Source organism: Rhinolophus sinicus, chromosome 17 (assembly GCF_057876585.1).
Source record: "Rhinolophus sinicus isolate RSI-liver-muscle chromosome 17, RSI-T2T, whole genome shotgun sequence".
NCBI lineage: Eukaryota > Metazoa > Chordata > Mammalia > Chiroptera > Rhinolophidae > Rhinolophus > Rhinolophus sinicus.
In genome coordinates, this window is record NC_142517.1 from 167,015,110 (window position 1) to 167,038,399 (window position 23,290).

Here is a 23,290-nt window from a genome sequence, read left to right on the forward strand (position 1 = left end):
TTCAGTCCACAGTTTATATTTTGTCCACAAAATAATATCAACAAAGATTTTGTTTAATGTCACAGAGAGTTAGTCTCGGGCAATGGTAAAACCTATGGATTTTGGAGCTCGACTGCCAGGGTTCAAATCCCAGCTGAGTTGCCTGGATGATTTGGGGCAGGTAAACTAACTTTTCTGTACTTGTTTCCCTACTTGTGATGTAGGTATAATAGAACTTACTTTTAGGGCTGTTACACGAATTAAATGAGTTTATACATATAAAGAGTCTGTCATATAGGTAGCTTGAAAGTATTAGTTATCACTGCTGTTAATACTAAGCTCTGTTATACACTATTTACTACGTTCACTTGATTAAAAAAGAACAATAACAAAATTTACTGATAGGGATCTGATACTGGTTAAATCACTTGTAGCTGAAGTGAAATAAGTGTTAGAGGTCATTTCCAAGCCATCCCTATTTTCTCTTTACCCCAATTAAAGAATGATTCCCAACACACTATAGGATTTCCAACTACTGTGTACACTGAGTGACATCCACTGTTTGCTCCCCTAATATACATAAAAGTGGTTGTGTACCTAAACCACACAAAATTCAAAGGCTCCAGTTAAGCAAGAGTTAACTAATTAATCATGAATACAGTATTACCCATTGTGCAGTAATAAAACTACATACAATGCAGAAAAATACCAAAATAAGAAGTCCCTGTGGATTCACTTATGAATCTGCTTACTCCTGAATATTGTGACATTTCTTTAAAATTCAGGCTCGCTTTTCCAGTACCCCTCAAATAAAAGTTGAGTAAGGAAATACCACCTTGACTTACTGGAAGAAACAGAAGATTATAAGATGTAAATTCATTCCCTCCATAATCCTCTACAAAAATCAACACTACCAAAGAGTGAATCAGAGAAAAAGAAAAAAAAAAAAAAAAAGAACTACTATAGATCTCCTAGTGAAATTCACATACCATTCTGAAACGTCAGCCCAAAAGTGTTTGACTAAGTGTCCCAGTGGTGTTGCAGACTCCCTGGATGTAATCAGAAGACAGAAATCTCCTCACTTTGAATAAACAGGCGTTCCCCAGGGGAGGCATCTATTTATTATTTAATTGCCATTTACCAAGCAAACGTAGCTATTGAGTAATTTCACCTTTATAGGGAATTAAAAGAAATAGAATCTCTCGAACTATGTAACATTAACTTACCCACTGGTGACTTTTCTAAAAATTTTATACTTGCAAAGAAAAAAAATGTTTTTGGAAGATATTTAGTAATTTAGACATAGATTATGGATTCGCATTGGTATTTTACCATAACAAACAGACCACGCAGACAAATAGGATTGATATAATTAGGAAGAAACTGGAGCTGACATGGAGACTGGGGTAATATTTAAGGTAAAGAGGAATTAGAATCTTTTCCCAAAGGACAGAGTTTAAATATCAGAAAAGGCCACCAATATGATTTTAAGCAATTAGAAGAAGTAATGTTTAAGGCAGTAACTTTTATGACGAGGCAAAAGTGGAAAATGGATTGATGCAGTGAGGCCAAAAAATAATTATATCTTTTGAGAGCCAAAGTAATATTGAAATAATGGTATACTGTTAATAGACATATGTCTTAATTAGAATTTGTCTTATAGGACAAAAGACATTGAGAAATGACGTAGATCATTGGGGGTACCATTTAACTGAAAGAAGATATGGCTTACTGAACAGTTCTTTATTGGGCTGGCAGAGTTAATCCACTTCCAAAAACTGGGTTCATTGCTTTCACATTCAACTGATCAATCTGGTCTCAAAACAGATTTCCTGGTTTGACATGTCACATGACCGACGGAGCAAGAACCGAGGTGGCATTTTACACTGGGTACAAAAAAGGTTAGCTCCAAACCTCTCCTCTACATTATTTACTAATCAACTGAAAGGTTGCCTAACACAAACATTTTATTACAGTATATGTAAGTTCACTTCTGTATGTTTTTTCTCATTTTGAGAAACAAATTATACACTGATGTCTAGTCACTCCTGTTGAGGATATTTATAAAAACAGTGGTGGGGGCGGGATATTAGGAAGTGAAAAGAATAAAGAAAGGTAACATAGAAGACTGAGTGAGCACAGAAGGTTTTACACTACATTCTTGGATGAAGTGAAGGAAGATGAATGAGCCTTTATTCCTTTATTGTCCCGTGGAGAGGTTGCCAGATTTGTAAGAGTGACATTCAGGGCCAAGACAGAATGTTGTCCTCTGTTGTGGTGACATTAAAATTGGAGTAACTCTGGGCTGGGCACAGTGTTTCTGATAAATAGCTTAGCATCTGTACAATGGGTATTATGTTGATGCATTAATAAGTTATTTAAAAATTCAATAAAAAACAGCCTATAAATATTTTTACATCATATAAGGCACATCGTAGGTACACAATAAATATTATCTCTATTCTACTTATTCAACTATGGTGCACTGAATAATTAAAGTATCTCACAGATTTTTCTTCTAGGTCAAGTTTGCAAGTTACTCTGACTCTCTGAGAAACCTAGAAAGTGGCAGTCAAAAGCAAGAGTCCTGAAATCAAAAGGACTATGAACATTTGAATGAAATCCAGATGGAGGGGTTGAGGGGGGCATTGAGAGAGGGACCTCTCATTAGGCATCTTAACTATAGCAAAACAAAATTAATTTAACCTGTTGAGAGAAGACAATCCTGAAAATGTTCTAGTTGGCAAGTGATAACCACTGGAAATTAATTGCACAATTCTCAATATTATTTATTTAAAATGTTACTGATAGCTACTATTTAATACGCTGCCTTTATTATTTTATCTCAGTATATACAGGAGGCTTTCATATCCTTACTCAGGATTTCTGCTCCACCAATCCTATTTTTTTATATATATATCATTTTAGGTTTTTCAAATCGAAATTTTCTTACCATAGGAGTTTCCAAGAATAAACTCTAACAGTAGAAAACAACTGCTTTTCTAGGAATTTGAAGCCTCCATTTTGGCTTTGGTAGACCCAATTATCTAGGTAATTTTTGGAGACTCACTTTCTTATTTAGAAACGAGGGAGGGTTCCCATATTAAATACAGGACACTCAGTAAAATTTGAATTTCAGCTAAACAAACAATCATATTTAGTAAAGGTATTTCCAAAATATTGCATGGGTCATACTTATACTAAAAATTATTCATCACCACAGCAACATACCTGAAAACAAAATAGAAACTACATAAATAGTCCAAAGTACTGAACGTATACATTGGGAAAGCTCAATGAACTTGAAGAGTACTTTAATTTTGCAATCGTGTTTCTCAACTAAAGCAGGTTTACTACATCAATAATATTTCATAACTAATCATGTTTTAAATCTCCTGACGGAAACTCAAGATTGTTATCTCTTGATGTAAAAGTGAAAAGATGCAGGTAAATCACTGAGAAGCATGAGAATCTCCCATCCTCATGATAACTTTCTAAATTCAACTTCTTGTGAAAGAGAAATTACTGCTAAGACTTCAGGCAGATATGCTAAATTATCCCTTGCTTCCTGTAGTAAATTCTCTATGATCTGCGTACTGTGATGTTTCACTATTCTAAGAGGATTCTGACATTCTAAAACTTCTTAAAAGGTTTCATTTACTAAACACATTACATCATCAGGAAATTCAAAGAGAAAATCTCAATGCCCTTCTAACTTTTTAAATCTCAACCCAAAACCCAATTTGTTTCATGGGCTTTGGGGAAGTGAGAAATATTATATACTTATCTGTAAGTCAAAATCTAAAACAAAATGCCCCTGACAATCTGATGATGACTTGTGGCATGACATTCCCAAAAGAACAGAAGAAAACGAAGTTGTTTAAAATTATGCTTCATCTAAAAAAAAATCTTCATATTATAATGGTACATATTATATCCCTGCATTTCAATAAATAACATTTTGTCTTGAATGCTTCAGCATGTGAAATCACTTAACCTAGGCAAAGATCCAAGGTTAACAAGAAAAAAAATCACAAAATTCAAGATTTTAGAAGTGTTTTCAGTTCCTTTATCAAGGTTATATGGAAGAAAAAGTATAAAAGCATCATTCAAATGTGTACCCTAATCCACCTTTATATTATATATATATATATATATATATATATATATATATATATATATATATGTATATGTATATGTATATGTATATGTATATGTATATGTATATGTATATGTATATGTATATCCATTACAACCAGGCAAAGAATAAATACTTCCTTAAATGTCATTGGTAGTTAATTTTGATCATGTCTATTTCAAAATGCATTATGACCAACAAAACTCAAAAGGTTTATTTTCTGATGAAAATAAAAAAGCTAAGGAAATCATTCTTTTACTAGCAAATCAACATCTACAAGTACATTTCATCTATAAATACTTTGTGGAAACAAAAACTATTTTTAATATTTCTATAATTTTAGCATTTGAGAGGTTTTACTTGTCAAGATGAGGCAGTTTTATAAAAGGAGACATTTTTCAACATTTTTAATGTATCATGACATGGTTTAATTTTATTCCTTAATTAACCCTCCTCATAGCACGTATATGTATAATAAAATATGAGTAATATGTACCAACTATAAAATATAAAAGCCTTGCATTATCTCCGACAGTGCTATAGGATGTACTAAGAAACAAGCAGATAATGACAGATTACACAATATGGCCAGGACTAATAGAGTGGTTTTCAACAAATGCATTGTAAAAAGTTGAACAAACATTTTACCTTTCAAAATATAACTACGGTATTGTGATGTCACATGTGAAGTAAGGTCCAAAGTGGGAAATGTTAACTTTAAATCTGCAGGTCTTGGATTAAACAACATAAAGGAAATTTGGAGAAATGACAATGCATTCGGAAAGTAGACTAGGTTGAAGGTAAGAGTCTCTTCTTAAGGGTCTAATTGGGTCACTTGGCCCCCACTCTACTTTTTAAAAATTTATCTCATAGAGACACCTTAGCAGAAGCTATCAGCTTTGACAGAACACCGAAATCCTGGCAGTGAACCATAAATTGACCATTACCATAAAAAGAGCTGCTAAATGAGAAACCATGTGCTCAGTATAAAACTAATTTCATGCTTTCAAAAGCACACAGTGGCTTCTAGCAAGATAGTGGCCCTGGGACTCGCTGAGACAGATTGGCGAACACAAATGGTTTGCTCCTGATGCGTCTGCTTAGCCAAGCTTTACATGTACTGTCAGTAAATGGGGTTCTCGAATCTTCTGTCAAACAAATACACACTTATCTTTAACTTTAGAGTTAAAAGCCATAAAACAGCTGCCTCAAATAAATTTAGCAGGAAACACACACATACACACACACACACACACACACACACACACACACACATCTATATATTCCCCATGTGCCATGTTAGCTCCCAATCAAATAAAAACAGATTTCTCTGCAGACCTAACATGCTAAACAGACACTTAATAAGCATACTGCTTTTTGAATACATCATAACTGTCACAGCCCTTTCTTCTTTAGAAACAGCTTCTCATCGTGTAGGAATTAGAGTTTAGAAGAGCCTGAGCAATAGGACTCCATCTACTCAGAGCCTAACTTTGAGTTTGCCCTTATCCAGTTGGCTTTCAAATACTCCATACTTATAATGCCGTCACATCAAACCTTTCTGGGCATGACAATCTAGTCATTTAACTTCCCAGGTGAGTGTCAGTACTTTATTTACATTTGAATGATAAAATCTGCTACATTTAAAACGTCACATCAAATTAAAACATGCTTTATGAGGAAATGCTGCTAATTTTCTCCTCTCACTCAGTATACGATCTCCAGAAATCAATTACTGTAGGTTGCCCAGTGCATGACAGGTCATAACTTTTAATTATTAATGATGTCAAGCTTAACAAGGCGTCAACTCCAGTATGGAATGCATTTCACTTACTTTCTTAGTTATCTCGTAAACATCACTTATTTCCTCCTATGTATTTTTCAAGTCAAAGATTCTACAAAGTTCCTTTAGTTCAGAGCCTTTATTTTATACACTTGAAGCACATAAAACCACTGCTAATTACCTACTTAATGTAATGACAGCAAACCGCACAATATCACTGATTTGTTCTGAATGTTTAAAATGCAAAGGAAGTCACCTCCTGGTAAGATGTCCTCGGCAAACAGCTAGCACAGAAAAAAAGAAAGAAAAAAAAAGAAGAATGCTATCACACCCATTTAGGGAGTTACTTCCCAATAAAATGAAAGAATCATATATTTTGCTCTTCAGTGCTGCCCCTTTGGATCTGTCAGCACGACGTGAAAAACACAATTGATAACTCCCCAAGATTCCACATAGTGTATGAAACAATCTGTTACGGAGACCGCAGAACCCGGCATCCAAGTTTTAGAATAAAAATCCTCACCTCTGCTAGGAAGTCCACTCCACATCCTGGCAGGGCTTCCACCAGCTTCGCAAGCAACCAAGTTGTAGGAACAAAACTTCCAGTATGTGACCAGTGTAATGCTCGGTGCTACCGAGACTTGGCTCCAGCCCCGATGATCTGTATGACAGTACCACACTAGAGCAGTGCAGCTCCAAACCTTCCCAGATGCTGGCTTATTGCACTGCTCATTGAAAATCCTTTACACGCTGGCAACATTTTAGGGAAGGACAAGCACACTCTGAGTCATTTGTAAAGAAAGCAGAGCAATTTCAATCCTATATCTCCACGCGTGCTGAAACCAGAAGCACTGTCAACCTACAAGTCTGAGGTGGATTTAAGCCGAGAAACAGGCAACCTAAGCCTTCATTATCAATGCATGAAATCAGCCAGTGTGATCAAATTCAAGCAAACCACAAAAAGGATATGATTACGAAAGGCTCCACAGATTTAGCACCAAACCTTGTGGAATGAAGACTCATCTACTGAAATTGTGTAAATGTTAAAAATAGCTCTGGCTTTTCAACAATGAGCTGGATACAGAGAAGAAATCAGTAGTCTGTATTATGTGGACTTATCATAAAAGCTGCAAAAATCAAAATAGCTGTAGGTTCCTGGACTTCTCTATAGACAAATGAAATCACTGGAAGCTATTACAATTATCTCACACACACACACACACACACACACACACACACACACACAAGTCCATGTATTTGACACAGATATCCATTAAAGAGCAAGTTTAAATATCCTTTAACCCCCCGTGTGCCTGTCTGTAAATTAAAATAATAATGATAATAAAAATGTGCATGGCTGTGCTATCAGCAAGGCAAAATACCATCAATTTTACTCTAAAACAAATTTTTAAATGGTAAAAAATTTAAATGTATTCTGTGTAACAAGAAAATAAACATACAAGGTGGAGAATATTTTTAACACCATAGTCTTTGGCTGTTTAACATTTTTTAAAACTCTATGGTTAAATCCATACATTCCCTACCCCAAACACCCCAAATTTATATCTTTACCTTTCACCATCCTTTCTCTTTCATTAGTATAAGATGCAAGAGCCAGTTGACATAATCTTAAAAGGAACAAGGTAGTTATACCCCAGAAAGTAGCAGCAATGATTTGAGACAAGAGACAGAGCTTTGACGTGTGCATGCAAAGTGAAAAGCAAAAAGGACATAAAACATTTATCAAAAATCATAAAAAGTACTGGAAGGAATTCCTAGTAGATAGCATCGATACAGCCCTCTTTAAGGCTCTATTCATTTTTTTTTAAATGGGTTTTTTCTCACTGAATCTCTAAAGCAAAGCAAATCAGGATCTAATAAAAGCAATTCGTGATTTGAGAATCTTCTGTAAATGATTGTGTTCAGTTCTAGTAATACTACTCGCTCTTAAGTGCCATGTTTAGCACAATCCAAAATACTAATATCTGTGTAGAAATCAGCGCTATGCCACACGTACATTTACATAACACAGCGTTCGGAGCAATGTTAAACATTGAACACCCATGAATATCCCTGTGGTACAGTCCCTATGTGTAGAGTAGACTCCTGATGAGCCACTGGTTAGACACCCTTCTTTGGAGATAGTTACAGACATACATGAGTGGACATGCACACAAGTGCGTGCGCGTGCAGTGTGTGTGTGTGTGTGTGTGTACCCACATCACAGAAGAATGCACACATCTTATGTAGCTACTTATGCTGTCTGAATTCCATTCGTTTTGTGCCTCACGAAGCCCCTAAGACAACATTTGAGTGTACCGTGAAAAATCATACTGGACATCACTGATTCAGCAATTGCTCTCTCTCTCTCTCTCTCTCTCTCTCTCTCTCTCTCTCTCTCTCTCTCTCTCTCTTTCTCTGTCCTTTTCTTATGCTACAAAATAGTCCATGAGAGACTGTGTGCCTGAAATTCTTTTATTACTACACATGCAGCTCCTTAGTAATAACAGTTTAAAATGAAACCATAATATTTGATGATAGGTCCTCAACTTCTTATCTAATACCCTTACTGACAGATCCATTTCAGAATTCAAAGGCTTCCAAATTTTAGGAAGATAAAACTCTGCATATACCATGAATTGTATAATAACTTCAATGAGGTCTGTAATAACACTCTATAATCAGACACATTAACATTTCTGTAGCAAAACGTGTGCATATTAATGCTAGATGGGATAAAGACGATCATTAACCTCACATCAATATGAATTACAAAACTTGCTTATTTTCCTAGCTTCTTGAATTTCAGGAATTGTAGGTAAGAGATTCCTGTAGAACCTGTAGAAATGTTTACCTAAACTGTTACAAGGTTAAGGATTGGGAAATGATACCTAAGCAGATGTTCTCTTGCTAGGGGAAGAGATTTGGAAATTAGCATTGCTTTAAGAGGATGGACAAAAATACAAGAGAAGATGCCATTAAGGCACAAAGCAGAGCAGAGATGCAGCTATAATGCAAAATGACAAAACTAGGGCATGGGAATGGAAGGGGAGAAGAAGCCATTCAGAACTACTGTGCCAAGAAAAGAACAAAACAGAAAGATAGTATCAACCACTCATTGATTACCTAACTCATACACAGTAATGTGAAAGGTACTTGACATAAACATTTTTTAACAACCTACTTTATAACTTTCAAAAGGAAATTTTAAAAGGAAAAACAAACTTTCAGATAAAGGCTTACAACACTGGGTGATCTCACCCTGTTCTCATTGTACCCTAAAGCGAAATGTCTATAATGTTAAACAACCCATGTGAGAATGTCAGAAACAAAAAATAAGCTTCACCTTATGAAGTAAAGGACCTTATTTTATGTTTACATAGTATATATTATTTTATATAGTATATATTTATTTTTATATAGTATATAGTATAGGAATTCTTCGAAATCACTTGTATAAAAAGGGTATTATATTTTTTACCTTCAATATTCAAATTGTTTAACTTTAAAATACATTTAAAAAATATTCCTAAGAAACGTTAAGTATTATGTTGTATTTACTGGAGTTTTCCTATGAGTATATTTCCTAAATAAATACTTTTTATAATAAGTATATTAATAAACTTTAATATAGCATTGACACTAGATTTAAGACTTTAGACCTATATCACTCAACATCTTCTAAGAGATCGTAGTCGAAAGGCACAAAGTTGTAGTTACGTAGGATGAATAAGCTAGCAACCTGCGGTACAACACGATGGCGATAGTTAATAATACTGTACTGAATACTGGAAATTTGCTAAGAGAGTAGATTTCAGGTGCTCTCACCACACACACAAAAGTGAGTATGTTAGGAGATAGATATGTTGATTGGTTTCACTGTAGTAATCATTTCACTATGTAAATGTATACCAAATCATGTTGTGTACCTTAAATATATACAATTTTATTAAAAACACAAACTATAGGTAATCCCCCAAAAAGAACATTTCGTGTGTCTTTTGGGGTTCAGACTTGCTGTGGGGTGGAGTCTTAGAGACGTTTATTATAACATTGGTCTTCCTATTCACTGTACAAAGTATAGCATAAAGTGGGGCTCTAATCTCAGTATCTAGAATATAATCACAAAGTCATTTTCCATGTAAAGATGGAAACTGCATTTATTGGTTTTGGAAAGTACAACATAATTTGGTGAATTCTTTCTTTAGCAACCCAAATAGTACGCTGGTTGTTTCATGGAATTACTGAACTTCTAAAAGTAACTGGTTACCTAGAGTGGGAAACTCCCAGGATCAAAATCAGCATCTCCTTAGACCTTTTTATATCATGTCCTCATCAGAAAAAAAATTAACTTATAGCATCTGTAGGACAAGATCTCTGGATTGCAAAGCGGCTCACCAAGGGGTAGGCTCTTGAAATGAAGTGCGTCAACATGATGTAAATGCCATCACAGTCAGCCCATAAAAAATACGATAACCAGCTCACCCAGTTCCTCCAAAATCCTCACATAATCAGGAGAAAAGCAAACATATTTAACGGTTGGACTAAGAATCAGCTCCAGAAAAACTGTAAGTGTCATGGATAAACACCAATCCCAGGGTCAGTTTTAACATGCCACCAGGATGCCTAACTTGGGATGTTCAACAGCCTCCTTGGCTTTGATACTGTAAAAGTATGAAAGTTGAAAGTCTTTATGAAGAAAGTTGGTCAAAGTGACAACACATTCACCCCCCAGTGAGAAAATGAACCTACCAATTTTGAATTTCTATTCAGCCTGCTATCAAAAGCTTTTCTCCCTAGATTAGTTTAAAATAGGTAATAAACACACACACACACATACACAAAGGGGGAAAAAAAAGGTTATATTTCTGTTATAAGAAGACACCAAGATTTTAAGTGGGTCTTTGATGATTCAAATCACTCAGCCACCCAAACACTTACCATAATTGCCTATGATTCAGTTTCCACACTGAACGGTATTAGTACTTGGTTTTTAAAATCTAAAAACCAAGACATGATATTATAAAATATTACCTGTTAATACATATATCTAAAAGTTTACAGTGTAATGTTATAAAGACTATGTAGGGTGTCAGAATGGGTACTGGACTTATCGGGGAGATCATTTCACAGATTATATAAATGCTTAACCACTGTGCTGTACACCTGAAACTCATATAAAATAATGCTGAATGTCAACTATAATTAACTAGTCACGGGATGTAGGTACAGCAAAGACAACATAGTCAATGATATTGTAATAGCTGTGTATGATGTCAGATGGGAAGTAGACTTGTTGGGGTTATCACTTTATGAGGGGTGTAAATGTCTAATCATTATGTTGCTTTGTACACCTGAAACTAATTTTTTTTTTAAAAAAAAAAGATGATTTAAAGGGAAGGGGAAAAAAGTTTATAGTCCAAAGCATTCTTAAAATAAAAGATTATCAGTCCACTAAAAGTATCCTTCTAATTCTTTGTTTTAAGTCCCATTCAAACTCATACTTTATATGATTCCTTCGAGTCTGTACTTACATAATCGACATTTTAAACCACATGTACAGAAAAAACATGAAGCGATTCTATAATGACTTTTTCAGGTCTACCTTAAGTGTAATTTTAGATTTCTAATACAATCCAAAAAGATTGGGCTCTATCTCAAAGCATTTTGGGGGTTGGAGTTTTAACTTGAATCTTCATCCTATTTCCAAGTTGCTCTTCTCTCATTCACAGGGAACCTCAATCTTTATAAACTCTAGAACATAAATCTCAGTTAAATTTACATGGGGAGTACAGATGTGGAGAATAACTTTATTCTTGTTTGAGAGAATAAAATTCAGATTTAGCAAACTACTTGAAAACGTACAGTGATCAATCCTGGGTAAGACAAAGACTCTGACCTGTATATCGATATTCCTTCTGTATCATCACTAGGTCTGAATTATTCCAAATAAGAGACAATTCCTGGGCTCTCTCATAAGGATCTGAGATTTATACCAAGGAAATCAAATACCCTTTTTCCAAGGATCCAGTTATGTATATTTTGACCAAGACCTTTTCCCCTTCTAAGTCTACCCTTTCACGAAATAGTGTAGGAAGTCATAAAAAAAAGGGCTATATAATTATCCCATGAAAATATTTTTATGGACTTATAATTAAACAATCTAGGGAAATAAATGCATTATAAATCATTTAACCTACCTTCCTCCACACTGAAATGTTTTATTTACTTAGTGCACTGACTGGTAGATACTCACTGATACTTCTCTAAGGATTTGTTATACTTTCGCCATGTTACTTATATTCTGCAAAACATTTCTTGGTTAAATGATAAATGGCAAACTGACTCAACAAAAATGAAGAAAAAGCAAGCATTTAAAACCATATGTTTCTACTGCAAAAGTAAAATACATTATCATATTGATGAATTCTAGTCATATCTCTACATTTATCACACAAACCTATGTTTGCATCATTAAACATTTATGCTTGTATCTAATATCTCTTAAAATGAACTATAATTTTTCCAGACAGAGTGCAATAGTAGATACTTAAGTCATAATTTTTATTCCTGAAAACTGGAGAAAAATATTCTCTCTCTCTCTCTCTCTCTCTCTCTCTCTCTCTCTCTCTCTCTCTCTCTCTCTCTCACACACACACACACACACACACACACACACACCACTGATATCTCCCCTATAGATTCTGCCTAACACATGGAAGATGCTCATGAAAAGTATGTCAAATGATCATGTTCTTGCCAATACTTGCATGTCACACATATCCTCACACATTTATAAGTATTGTTCTGCCCTCCATACTCAATAAACTCCAGCAAAATATTGTGGGATTAGGAAGAAGGAAAATATCTTACTTTCAATGTGCTTGTGGCACCATCTTGTGGTGATTCTATAGTGTTACAATTTCAAGTTTAAGTTCTGAGGTTCAAAAATGAGAAAACACTTTGAAGGATAAATTTTACATTTTAAATATATATGAGATGCAGTGGGAAGAATTTCACCATTGTATTTAAAAGCCCATCCTTGTACTTTGATAGTCATAATACCTATCACAGTGACGACTCTATCAGCTGTTCTTCAATGTAGAATAGGAATAAAATAAAGAAATCATTAGAAGGGAGGCAGGTAAAAACAGCTGACGATCCTGGACTCATCAAAGTGAAACACAGAATATAGCAACAAAGAAAAGCATACTCCATACAATGCTCCAGCTGACAACCCATCTTCCAGTCTTGCTCTCCATTTCCACCTCCAAACCACTACCTCTACTTCCTGCTGCAAAGTCCCCTGATTTTATCACCCTTATCTTCTCTCCCCACTTCCTAAGTGTCCTCAACTTAAAATAGATTCAAACTCAGTTCAAAATTCCCAAGGCCAAATAAAAGATGCCACTTCTCACATGAAGAGGCAGAGTCTGTTTTCCCACAGCTGAAATTTGGACTGGTCTTGTGATTAGTCCTGACCAAATGAATGCAGTGTTTTGCAGTTTCTGCTCTGTTGTCTTGCAGCGCTACCTGTGACCTCTGTGTAATGAAGCTTAGTCAAAGCAACTCTAAGAGGAGAGTCTACTGGTGAGCGTGACCCAGCCTACAGTCAGCACCAAATGCCAGACGCATGTGGGGGGCCATCTTAGGCCACCCAACCCAGCTGATGTGTAGCTGCCTGCATCTGTGTGAGTGACCTCCAGTGAGTCCAGGACAAGAACAACCTCGCTGAGATCAGCCCCAGTCTCCGACCCACAGAATCATGATTAAAATAAAGTATTACTTTTCTAAAAAAATTTTCTAATGGCTACTTTCTAATGGCCTACCTTCCCAACTTCTCTTATTTTTCTTCCTAGTTCTCTCACTCAGTTTCAGCCATATCTCAGCTTTTTAGACATGCCAAGCTTTTCTCAATTTAAGATTTTAAACATTCTCTTTACTCCCTTTGCATCATGTTTTTCCACTCTCTTTGCTTGACTAACTCCTGCTTAGGCTTAAAAGCTTAACCTCAAATATGATTAGAAATTATTTTGGAATTAATTGAAAGTGAGAAAGAAAATGCACATTTTAGTTAGCATGCAACAGGGAAAAAACAAACATTCGCTAATAAAAAAACAGTCATGAATTCTTTTCATTTTCACTTTGCGAAGAATATGTTTTAAAAGCTATGAGAGGTAATGTAGAGTGAAAGATCTTAGACTTTGAAGTTTTGTGTGGCCTTAGGAAAGGCCTCCAAATCGCTCTAATTCTCAGTTTCTAATTTTGAAATATGAGGAAAATTAGACTTATCTGCAGGTTGTGAGGACTGGAGTCATTATTTCAGTCTTTCCATGGTAACCTCTATCTCTAGTACACCTTAGATCGAGTACAAATGGTCTCTCTTACCACAATTCAGCAGAACCTCCATACCCTGGGCCTGATATTTCATAGTTTTAAATATCGTTTGTGCCAAACTAGTGGCAAGGGCAGGACCAGAGGTCCCTCTAAGAGAGACTCCCTTCCATTCTGAGGAAAAATGGATCCCCCAACGCCCCAGAATACAAGCAAGTTTCCCCACCATAATCCTTGGGGCCACTTTATTCTCCATGACAGGCACAAACATTCCTGAGGACACAAGGAGAATAAAATATAAAGTTAACATGTGTTACTCTATCTGGTGATTTACCTGTTTCTGAATGGAAGGGAGGGGGGTTATCAGAGCATCACATACTGATTTTTATGTGGGGAAAGGCTCTGAATAGCAAAAGCCGGCCTTTCCACACAAACAGGCTGCCTCCAGAAACAGAACTTACATCCTCTCATTTTCTGATTCACCTTCCACATCAGGTACACTGTTCGAGCAGTAACCTGTAAAGACAATCCAGGTAATTTCTGCTCAATCTAACATATCCATAGATGAAAGTAACCTGGAAGCACAAACCAGGTAGTTTCTGCTCAACCTAACATATCTACAGATGAAAAACAATGACACCATGGTAAGGACTCAGTCCACAGAATCAGGCCGACTTCTTCCAAGCCAGCTGTTACGTAACCTCTTTATTCCTCATCCACATTGTATGTAATAATAATAGTACCTTCCTCATAAATCTGTTATGAGGATTCAAACAAGGTAACCTACTTAGCACAATACCTGCCACAGGTGAGACCCCATTCATCCACTTTACTGCAGCCTTTCAGTCTGCCTTCACTGTCTTTATGATACTGTCCAAGGTGCAAAATTACTTCTAAAGCTCCCAGTTAGGGGTGTGGATTGTTTGATGGGGTTGTGGGGGGAGAGGCTGGCTGTATCACTCTATTTCCATGACATTGTCCCTCTCTTTCCCTGGGTGAGGGGATGCCCCAGGAGAAGGCAAGGAACACAAGAAGGCCACCTTTCTCTTTTCTGATCTCCCAGTTACAGATTTATTTAAGGGAAGAAGCTCCTTTTCTGGGTCTAAATCCTCCTCGATGGGTTAGATTCGTGTTCGCAAAGTGTGATTTCGGACCAGCAGCTTCCTCTTCATCTGAGAACTTGTGAAAAATGCAAGTTTTCAGGTTCCACCCCAGACCTACTGAATCAGAAACTCTTGGGATGAAGCCCAGTGATCGATCTAAAATCACCTTTCAGGTGACTCTGATGCAAGCTCAAATTTGAGAACCACTGGGTTAGATTCAGTCATTCACGTACCAATTGCTTTCAACTTCTGAAATTCAGATCCATCTCAGGGAATGTGAACGACAATAGTGAATGGGGTAGGAATGGAGGGGAAATATTACAGCTGGAGGCATCCAGGATAAAGAATAGGTCTCAGCCTTTGATATCAAGGGGCAGAATGAGGGTCGCTAGCCACCAAACCTAGAAAACATACGTGGTCAGTTTTGTCTGGACTTGGGAAACTGTAAGTAGGTCATGGAAAATCACCTCTGTACAGTCACATGGAATTCTGGAAAAACACCTAGGCTAGGATGTCTGGACTTGATGGGGAGGTCCCAGGTGATAAACCAGAGTGAGAGAGAAAGAGAACTGAGGAGAGCTGTGAATTCTAGCAGCTTTCCCTTATTTTTCCTATGTGTGTGTTTGGGCAGCTGTGGTTTTTCCTGTGCCTCTGTACCCACAAAACAAGGAAGACTTCCTGATACAACTACTTTCTGCCTTGACAGAGGGATCTTCTTTCACTCCAATAATAATAAACTATTTGTAGTTTATTCCTACACGCATTTGCTTTGCTGTCCCCTCTACCTGGAATGTTGTTTCTCCCTTGAATAACTTGAAACTCATCTTTGACTATTCACCTAAAATATCATCTCCTTAAGGAAGCCTTCCCTGACCTTTTTAAAGTTAACCATTCCTTGCTCCGTGCCACACCTAGCTTATATGGAGATCTATCATTGTTCTCAGCATATCACATTGCCATTAACTTATTTCGAAATCTATCTTCTCTTGACACTTATCTTAAAAAAGAGAGATTATTTTAGTAATCTCTGTAAAGTGGACATTTGATAAGTTTTAAAAAGCCAAACCCTCCAATTTTTCTTCATTATCACCTCTGATAATGCTATTAGAAGACTGGGCATTTTAGACGGTCACCTTTATCATGATTTTTTTTTAACTGAAATTTTTATTGCAATAACTAGAGATTCACATACAGATGTATGAAGCACTGCAGAGAGTTTCCTTGAACACTTTATCCAGCTTCCACTGATGGGAACATTCTGTAAAACTACAGAGTAATATCACACTCAGGATGTTGACAGGAATGCAATCTACCAATTTTACTGGGATTTCTCAAGTTTTCTTGCTTTATTTTTTCTCTTCTAGCTTCTTAAGGTAGGGATTTATTTGTTGGAGACCTTTTCTCAATTCTAATATAAGCACTTAGTGCTATAAATGTCTCTTTCAGCACTGTTTTAATTACATTCTACATATGTTGATATGTTGTTCTTCCATTTTCATCCAGTTCTATGTGTTTCTTATTTCTTTTGAGTCTTCCTCTTTGACTCATGAATTATTTAAGAGATATGCTGTTTAATTTCCCTGTTGGTTTTCTATTACTGATTTTTAGTTTAATTTCACTAATTAGAACTGCAAGTGGTTAGCTCTCAGTCACTTATTCCGGGAAATTACTCAAGTCAGCCACCACCCTGTGAACCCCACTCCCACCCCTACCAACCCTACCACTAGAATACGACTGACAGAGAGGAGGGGAAGTTACCTCTGAAATTAATAGTCCTTGGAAGGTTATCTCTACGGCCACATCTTTTCTCCTCTGGGGAGGAGACAGGCTACTTTGTTCCTCCCTCTATTAACCTCTAGGGCTGTTGTCACCAAATACCAAAAGCTGGGTGGCTTCACAATAGACTTTTATTATCTCCCAGTTCTGAGGCCAGAAGTCCGAAATCAAGGGGTTGCAGGGCTGGTTCTTTCTGGGGACTCAGGAGAGGGTCGGTTCCAGGCCTCTCTTCTTGGTTAGCAGATGGCCATCTTGTCTCTTCGCATCATCTTCCCTCTGTGTGTGTCTGTCTCTATGTCAAATTCCCCTTTTTATAAGGACATCTGTCACATTGGATTAGGGTCAACGTAACCTTAACAACCTCAATGTAAACTAATTTCCTCTGTAAAGACTCTATCTTCAAATAAGGTTATATTTTCAAGTACTGAAGATTAGAACTCCAACATACCTTGTTTTGGGGGACAAAATTCAGCCCCTAACACCCCTGACAGTCAAGGAATGGGCACAAAAAAGGAGACTAGTGTTTTTTTCCCTAACTAGGTACTTGCTCTGTCAGTGAGCTTGCCAGTCTCCCCTGTGCTTCCTGAACAGGGAAAAATATATGGAGGAGCCCCTACACCTCACTCCATGTCCATGTGCCTGGGCCCCAGCAGCTCTAGGTTTTCAAGAGGGATGTTAGGTGTCAGGTAGATTCTGTACATGCCCTCAAGCCCCAACAGTTGGTACACAGATGAGAACAGAGGACCCAATCTCGCCAGGGCTGCCACAATGTGAGAGAAAGAGGCAAATGCAGTTGAGGAACAGAGCCTTTTATTATCAATTGGGGGTAAGCTGAAAGATGCAGCTAAATCTCAGGGACTCGCAATGCCTAAGGGACCACAGGGTCTGTTAGTAGCACGCTGTGACCCACTGAAACAACAAGAATAGCAATCACCTACCAAGAATAGCATTGCAACCTTGCCAAGGCTGTAAGGTGAGGATACCTCCACCCAACCATCCCTCCGTGGTTCCCCAGCACCTGGGCAGAGGGCAGGCAAAGAGAAGGGCAGCATGAGAGCTGACTGGGCCCCACCCTCCACTGTAAACTCCAGGGTCTGCCTGGCCAAATCTAATTTTGGCTATGACATGGATGTTTTTATACATAGAACTGAATCTTCTAAATCAGAGTCCCTCTGAATATACAAAAGTGAGAAGTTATGGGCTGAGAAGGTGTTAAGGGAGCTGTTACCCGACAGGAAACAGACGTTTGATAGATCAAAACTGAGGAAAGTGACTGAAAAAATAAAACGATGTTAGGCTTGCTTCTCATTGAGTTGAAACTCTAAACACCAGGTAACGTGCACAGGTACACATAGCAACACTGAGGTATACCCCACTTAAGTTTCTGCTGTTTCACTTAGCATGATATCATGGACAATTTCCCATCATTACATATTCCTCAGAAATATGATTTTTAATTACTATGGTTTCTGTCCTTCATCTTATAAGCGTACTATTAGGTATTTAACCTCTCTGCTATCAGACATTCAGGGTACACCTAACATGTGGAATTATAAATCATGTCATAATCATCCTTGCACATACATCTATGTTTAATTTCTATTTCAAAGAGAAGAAGTAATTATTATACCTACTCTTTTTTCTTTTTTCAGGTAGGAGGATTAATACTAATCACTTTCAAGGGTTAAATGACTTGTCTTAATCATATGCTAAACCTAAGCCTTCTGAGAATGGATTATTGCTATAGTATTGATATATAAAATTGTCATTCATACAGACTAATACACAGACTTGAAAAGCTGTCTCTCATTTTTTTACCCATTGTTCTATACATTAATACATTGTGTTCTACTAGATGATGAGCTATGTTTTACATATAGAATATACTAGTAATTATCTGTGTATATATTTGCTAAATTTATTTTGTGTCAGCCAGCTAATTTCATTAGCATGGGAGAACAATGGAGAAATTAATGAATCGGAGCTTACCTGTCTGTTTTCAAGATCCATCAAAGTGAGTCAGTTTGCTATTTAAGCAACCAAGAATGACCACAGATACATTACAACACATAGGTCAGAATTTAACCCGATTGTTATTGCATGGTAGGAAACAGCAGCAAAACAGTGACAAAGAATAATGGCTTCACCATTAAAGATAGTTGGAACTCCAGATTTGCCATTTCGATACCATATGAACCGGGACAATGATTTTATCTCTCTATGCTTCCGTTCTTAGTCTGTAAATTATGGATAATCATAGTACCTACCTCAGGGCTGACGACAATACTAGACAAGAAAATTCCTATAAAGTTCTTAGGAGCAGAACATGGCCCAGAGAAAATGCTGTATTAATGTTAGCTATGAATATTGCTACTTAGCAGAAGCCACAGGTTCACCTCACTTTAGGCATAGATATTTGGACTCTTACAGACGTAACGCAAACCTTTACTTAGGGCTAATTGCTCTCTGATTTAGCTATAAGACAGTAATCACTTTTTAACCTAACACCAACTATATTTTTAATATGTAAATACAGATGCATTAATGTATCTGTAAATATTTAAAATTATCATAATAATATATCCATAATTTTATATATATATATATGTATATATATATACATATATATATATACAAACTTTAATAAGTGTGTAAGTTCCTCTTATAGCCTATAAGTTCCTCTAAGTCTTTCACAGCGTGATAAGTATCGATTGGGTAAATAACTTAAGAAATTACATCATATACCAGGTAAAAAAGTAGTCAGGTCACCTTGAAATATAAACTTTCTTTTTATCTACAGCACTCACAACAATTTACAGTGGCGCTTAATAAGGATAAAGGCATAACTTCACGAAATCTAAAACTACGTAACAGCACTGAGGAAAATTCCAACAAATGGTGGCTCTGCATCATCTCCCTCCAGGCTGCAGCCGCATCACCAGAGCGAACTTGCTGGCGTGGGATTTGGAGCCCTCCTCCCACGTTTAGGAGGAGGCTTATCTTGGCCTTCCTGTAAACCTGGGTAGGAGGCCCACTTTTTGTAGAAATCTTCACTATGGATAACAGTACATTGCACATTTTTCTTCAGTTGTATCTCAGGGAAGACACCCAGTGACGGCAACGTGGAGGAGGACTCGCTGCCCAAGGATAAGATAAAGGACTTTGAAAGGCTGTTTAGAATCCAGGGCAGATGCCGGAAAGCAAGAATTCCTAAGTGAAAGGGTGAGAGGCAGAGCCAAGGGAAAGTGCTTGCAGTGGTGCCAGGATCTCAGGGGTAAGGCTTGTTGGTTTTGGCAATGCCTGATCCTATTGTTAGAACACCACCCATTTGCAAGCAGCTGTGGCTGACAACTTCCTGAAAGAATGTAACGAGTCTAACACACAAGATTAATGCTCCTTTTCTGCATCGTGGGATGTTATAAATAGAGCTGCAGCTTTTTATATACCATCAAGTAGTATGCTCCCCAACAGAAAGCAGACAAAGGAAGCCCAACAAAGCCTAATTTTGCAGAGAGGAGGAAAATATTGATATCACTGATCCATTTTAAACACGTTTCAAAATACTTTCAGAAATGTTCACATACTATGGGGATACAGAACCAAGCCTATGGTCCAATATACAAATTCTGTGTGTGTGTGTGCATGTGTGTGCACCTAATAGATACATATTAATAATAAATACATATACTAAGAAGTAACAAACAGCTCTTGGATTTTACCTGTATGGAAAAAAATACGTATTATTACAGTAGTAGTTATGAGGTAAAAGATCAGTTTTGCTCTAAAGCCTTCATTTTCTAGAACAGAAGCATTTCCCAGTAGCAAATGGAGCCAGGGCGCTCCGCCTACCTGTGCTGGTGTTGGTGCTGGGGCAGGCCAACAGCGGCCCACCTTGAGCAGGGGGCTGGGGCTGGCCATCGTTCAGCTGCTTGACGCGTTTGCGGTGGGACTTGCCGTTGTAATGGACTTGGGCCTGGGCTGCAGAGTTTAGCTGGATGTTGCACACGTCACAGAAGGAGAACAGAATTTTCTTTTTCTCTTTACTCAACTGGTCCTCAGGCCTGTCATGCTTTATCCCCTTGTCTTCAAAGCCCCGTAGAAAAGTTGCCATATTCATAATTCCATCTTCAAGATAGTTGTCAGGGCTTAAGGAGTACTTCACACTAGGAAAAAAAAAAGGAAGGTACAACTACTTGTGAAATACGTGCCTTCTTATTTTCTAGTATGATTACAATTAATTTTCATGATGTGGTTTAAGCTAAAATTTCTCCAGCTACTCAGTGGTCACTCTCAGAAAAATTAATCTAGAGTACCTAACTGAGCAAATATGGTTTTTGAACATGTGTGCCCTTTATCAAGAGCACTTTCTACTCTATCCTTGTCCCTCCTCCCATCACCTCTCAACACCTTTTCTCTTTTAATTCTTGCTCACCCCTAAGGTCTTAGCTGGAGCACTGCTCTCTGCAAGGAACCAGTCTGACGCTGGGGAGAAGACAGATCTCCGTTTACATGCTCAAATAGTGCTGCGTGACCTCCCTGCATAGGACCTATCACCAGGGTATTTTATAGGTATTTGTGCAATCATTTGGTTTAGGTCTGTTTCCCCAACAGTGTGTGAGCTCTGTGAGGGCCGTAACTTTATTTCTGGATATCCTTTAGGCCTAGAATAGCACCTTTTACATAACAGGCATTCAAATATCTACTGAAGGAAGTAAGGAATAAATGGTGTTATGAACCTAGAAGTGGAAAAAAGTGTATATATAATACATACGGAGCTGACTACCTGTACATAGACACATGTCCTAACCTGGGGAGGAGGCAGCAAAGATTAAAAACACAGTACGTCTGCAACTTACATTAGGTTGTGTTCCAAAAGCCCCTTTATAAGTCAGCCAACAGGAATTTGAACATATTTTCTTACAGATGTAGTGAAACAAACTGTATTTAGGTTTCCAGATTATCCCATAAACATCAATTTAATCTTTGATGAGGTGGAAATGCAGAACATCTAAAATACAAAATAACAGAAATACAATATATGGTAAACTAATATTGAAAAAAAATAGAGTGAAACAGACTAAGATACAATTCTGTTTACTTTTAAGTGCTGATTTTTTTTTTCTTCACTTATTTAGTTAAGGGCAAAGTGACAGATTATAAACTAAGTGAAGATTTGAAAGGAGACTTTCAGTACCTCAAGAACCTGATGATTAAGATAGCCTTGGCTTCTTATCTTGTTCCGTTCTACTTTAATACATGTAATTTTTCATTTTAGTAATACCTGTATTACCAGCATTTTCATACTCATCAATGTAATTATTACAATGCATACAGTTCTCAACTAGAAGAAAAAAAAAGACAATCTCATAGAAGAAAGAGGAGAACAAGATTCGGGGAATAATTGGGCAAGCACTAAGGAAAAGGGGGTAAGTGTGAGAAAGAACTGACTGAGGTAGATAGCACTGTTCAGATAAAGAAAGGCTCCAGGCTTGTGAGGGATTTCTGCCGGGGCGAAAACTCTGGGGCTTTGAGCAGTTCCATTGATCTAAGTTGGCATGGAACTCTATAGAAAGGAAGGGGCAAGTAGAGACTTGTCCATATTTGTAGTGTTCACTAGTTGAAAGTTTAAAATTCAGAAAAGGAGTTAAAATTCAGAAAAGGAGTTAGAGCACAGGTATGATCATAAAAATAGATACTGGTCCTATGTATACAGTATGCCATGAAGGACTCCTTCTTTATGTTACCAGCTCAAGGGGGTTCATTTGCCTGTGGGCATGGAAGCCAAGTGAGACGCGAAAAGGAGTTTGCAGCAAAAAAACTAAAGGTTTATTTTAAGGGAATGGCACCAAGCCTGGAGACCCAGTGAGCTCAAAGACCTGGCTCCCCAATGGCGTGTAGGTGACAGAGTATACAGGGCAAAATCACAAGACACCGTGGGTTAGGGGTTCTGAGTCGTGTTGGGAGCTGAGCGGTTGCAGGTGAGGTAAGAGTGATGAATCATTTCTTCAGGACTTAAAGAGAGTGCTAAGGTCCTTTCCAGAGTTCCCCTCTCTGGTCTCATGGGAAAGTAACCAGGGGGTCGTTCTGCCTTAGGGCTCAGGAAGAAACATAACTTAGGTCAAGATGTTATCTTTAGCTTGCCAGAGGTCCTATTAGTTAGGTCCCAGCTACTGTCTT

At 37.3% G+C, this 23,290-nt stretch overlaps 1 protein-coding gene across 4 annotated transcripts in view; it reads right to left on the minus strand.

The window, feature by feature from the left end:
• The window catches only part of ZNF385B (zinc finger protein 385B), a 375,248-nt gene that overhangs the window by 248,393 nt on the left and 103,565 nt on the right, over positions 1–23,290 (minus strand). For 2 of the 4 annotated variants that reach the window (XM_074338711.2, XM_074338713.2), the window contains exon 2: positions 20,963–21,276. In XM_074338711.2, the coding sequence (XP_074194812.2) occupies positions 20,963–21,230 (268 nt within the window). In that variant the 5' untranslated portion in view covers positions 21,231–21,276. Of the gene's footprint in view, positions 1–6,423; positions 6,729–20,962; positions 21,277–23,290 lie in introns of those variants that run through there. The other 2 variants (XM_019739352.3, XM_019739354.3) reach the window with 2 other exon arrangements.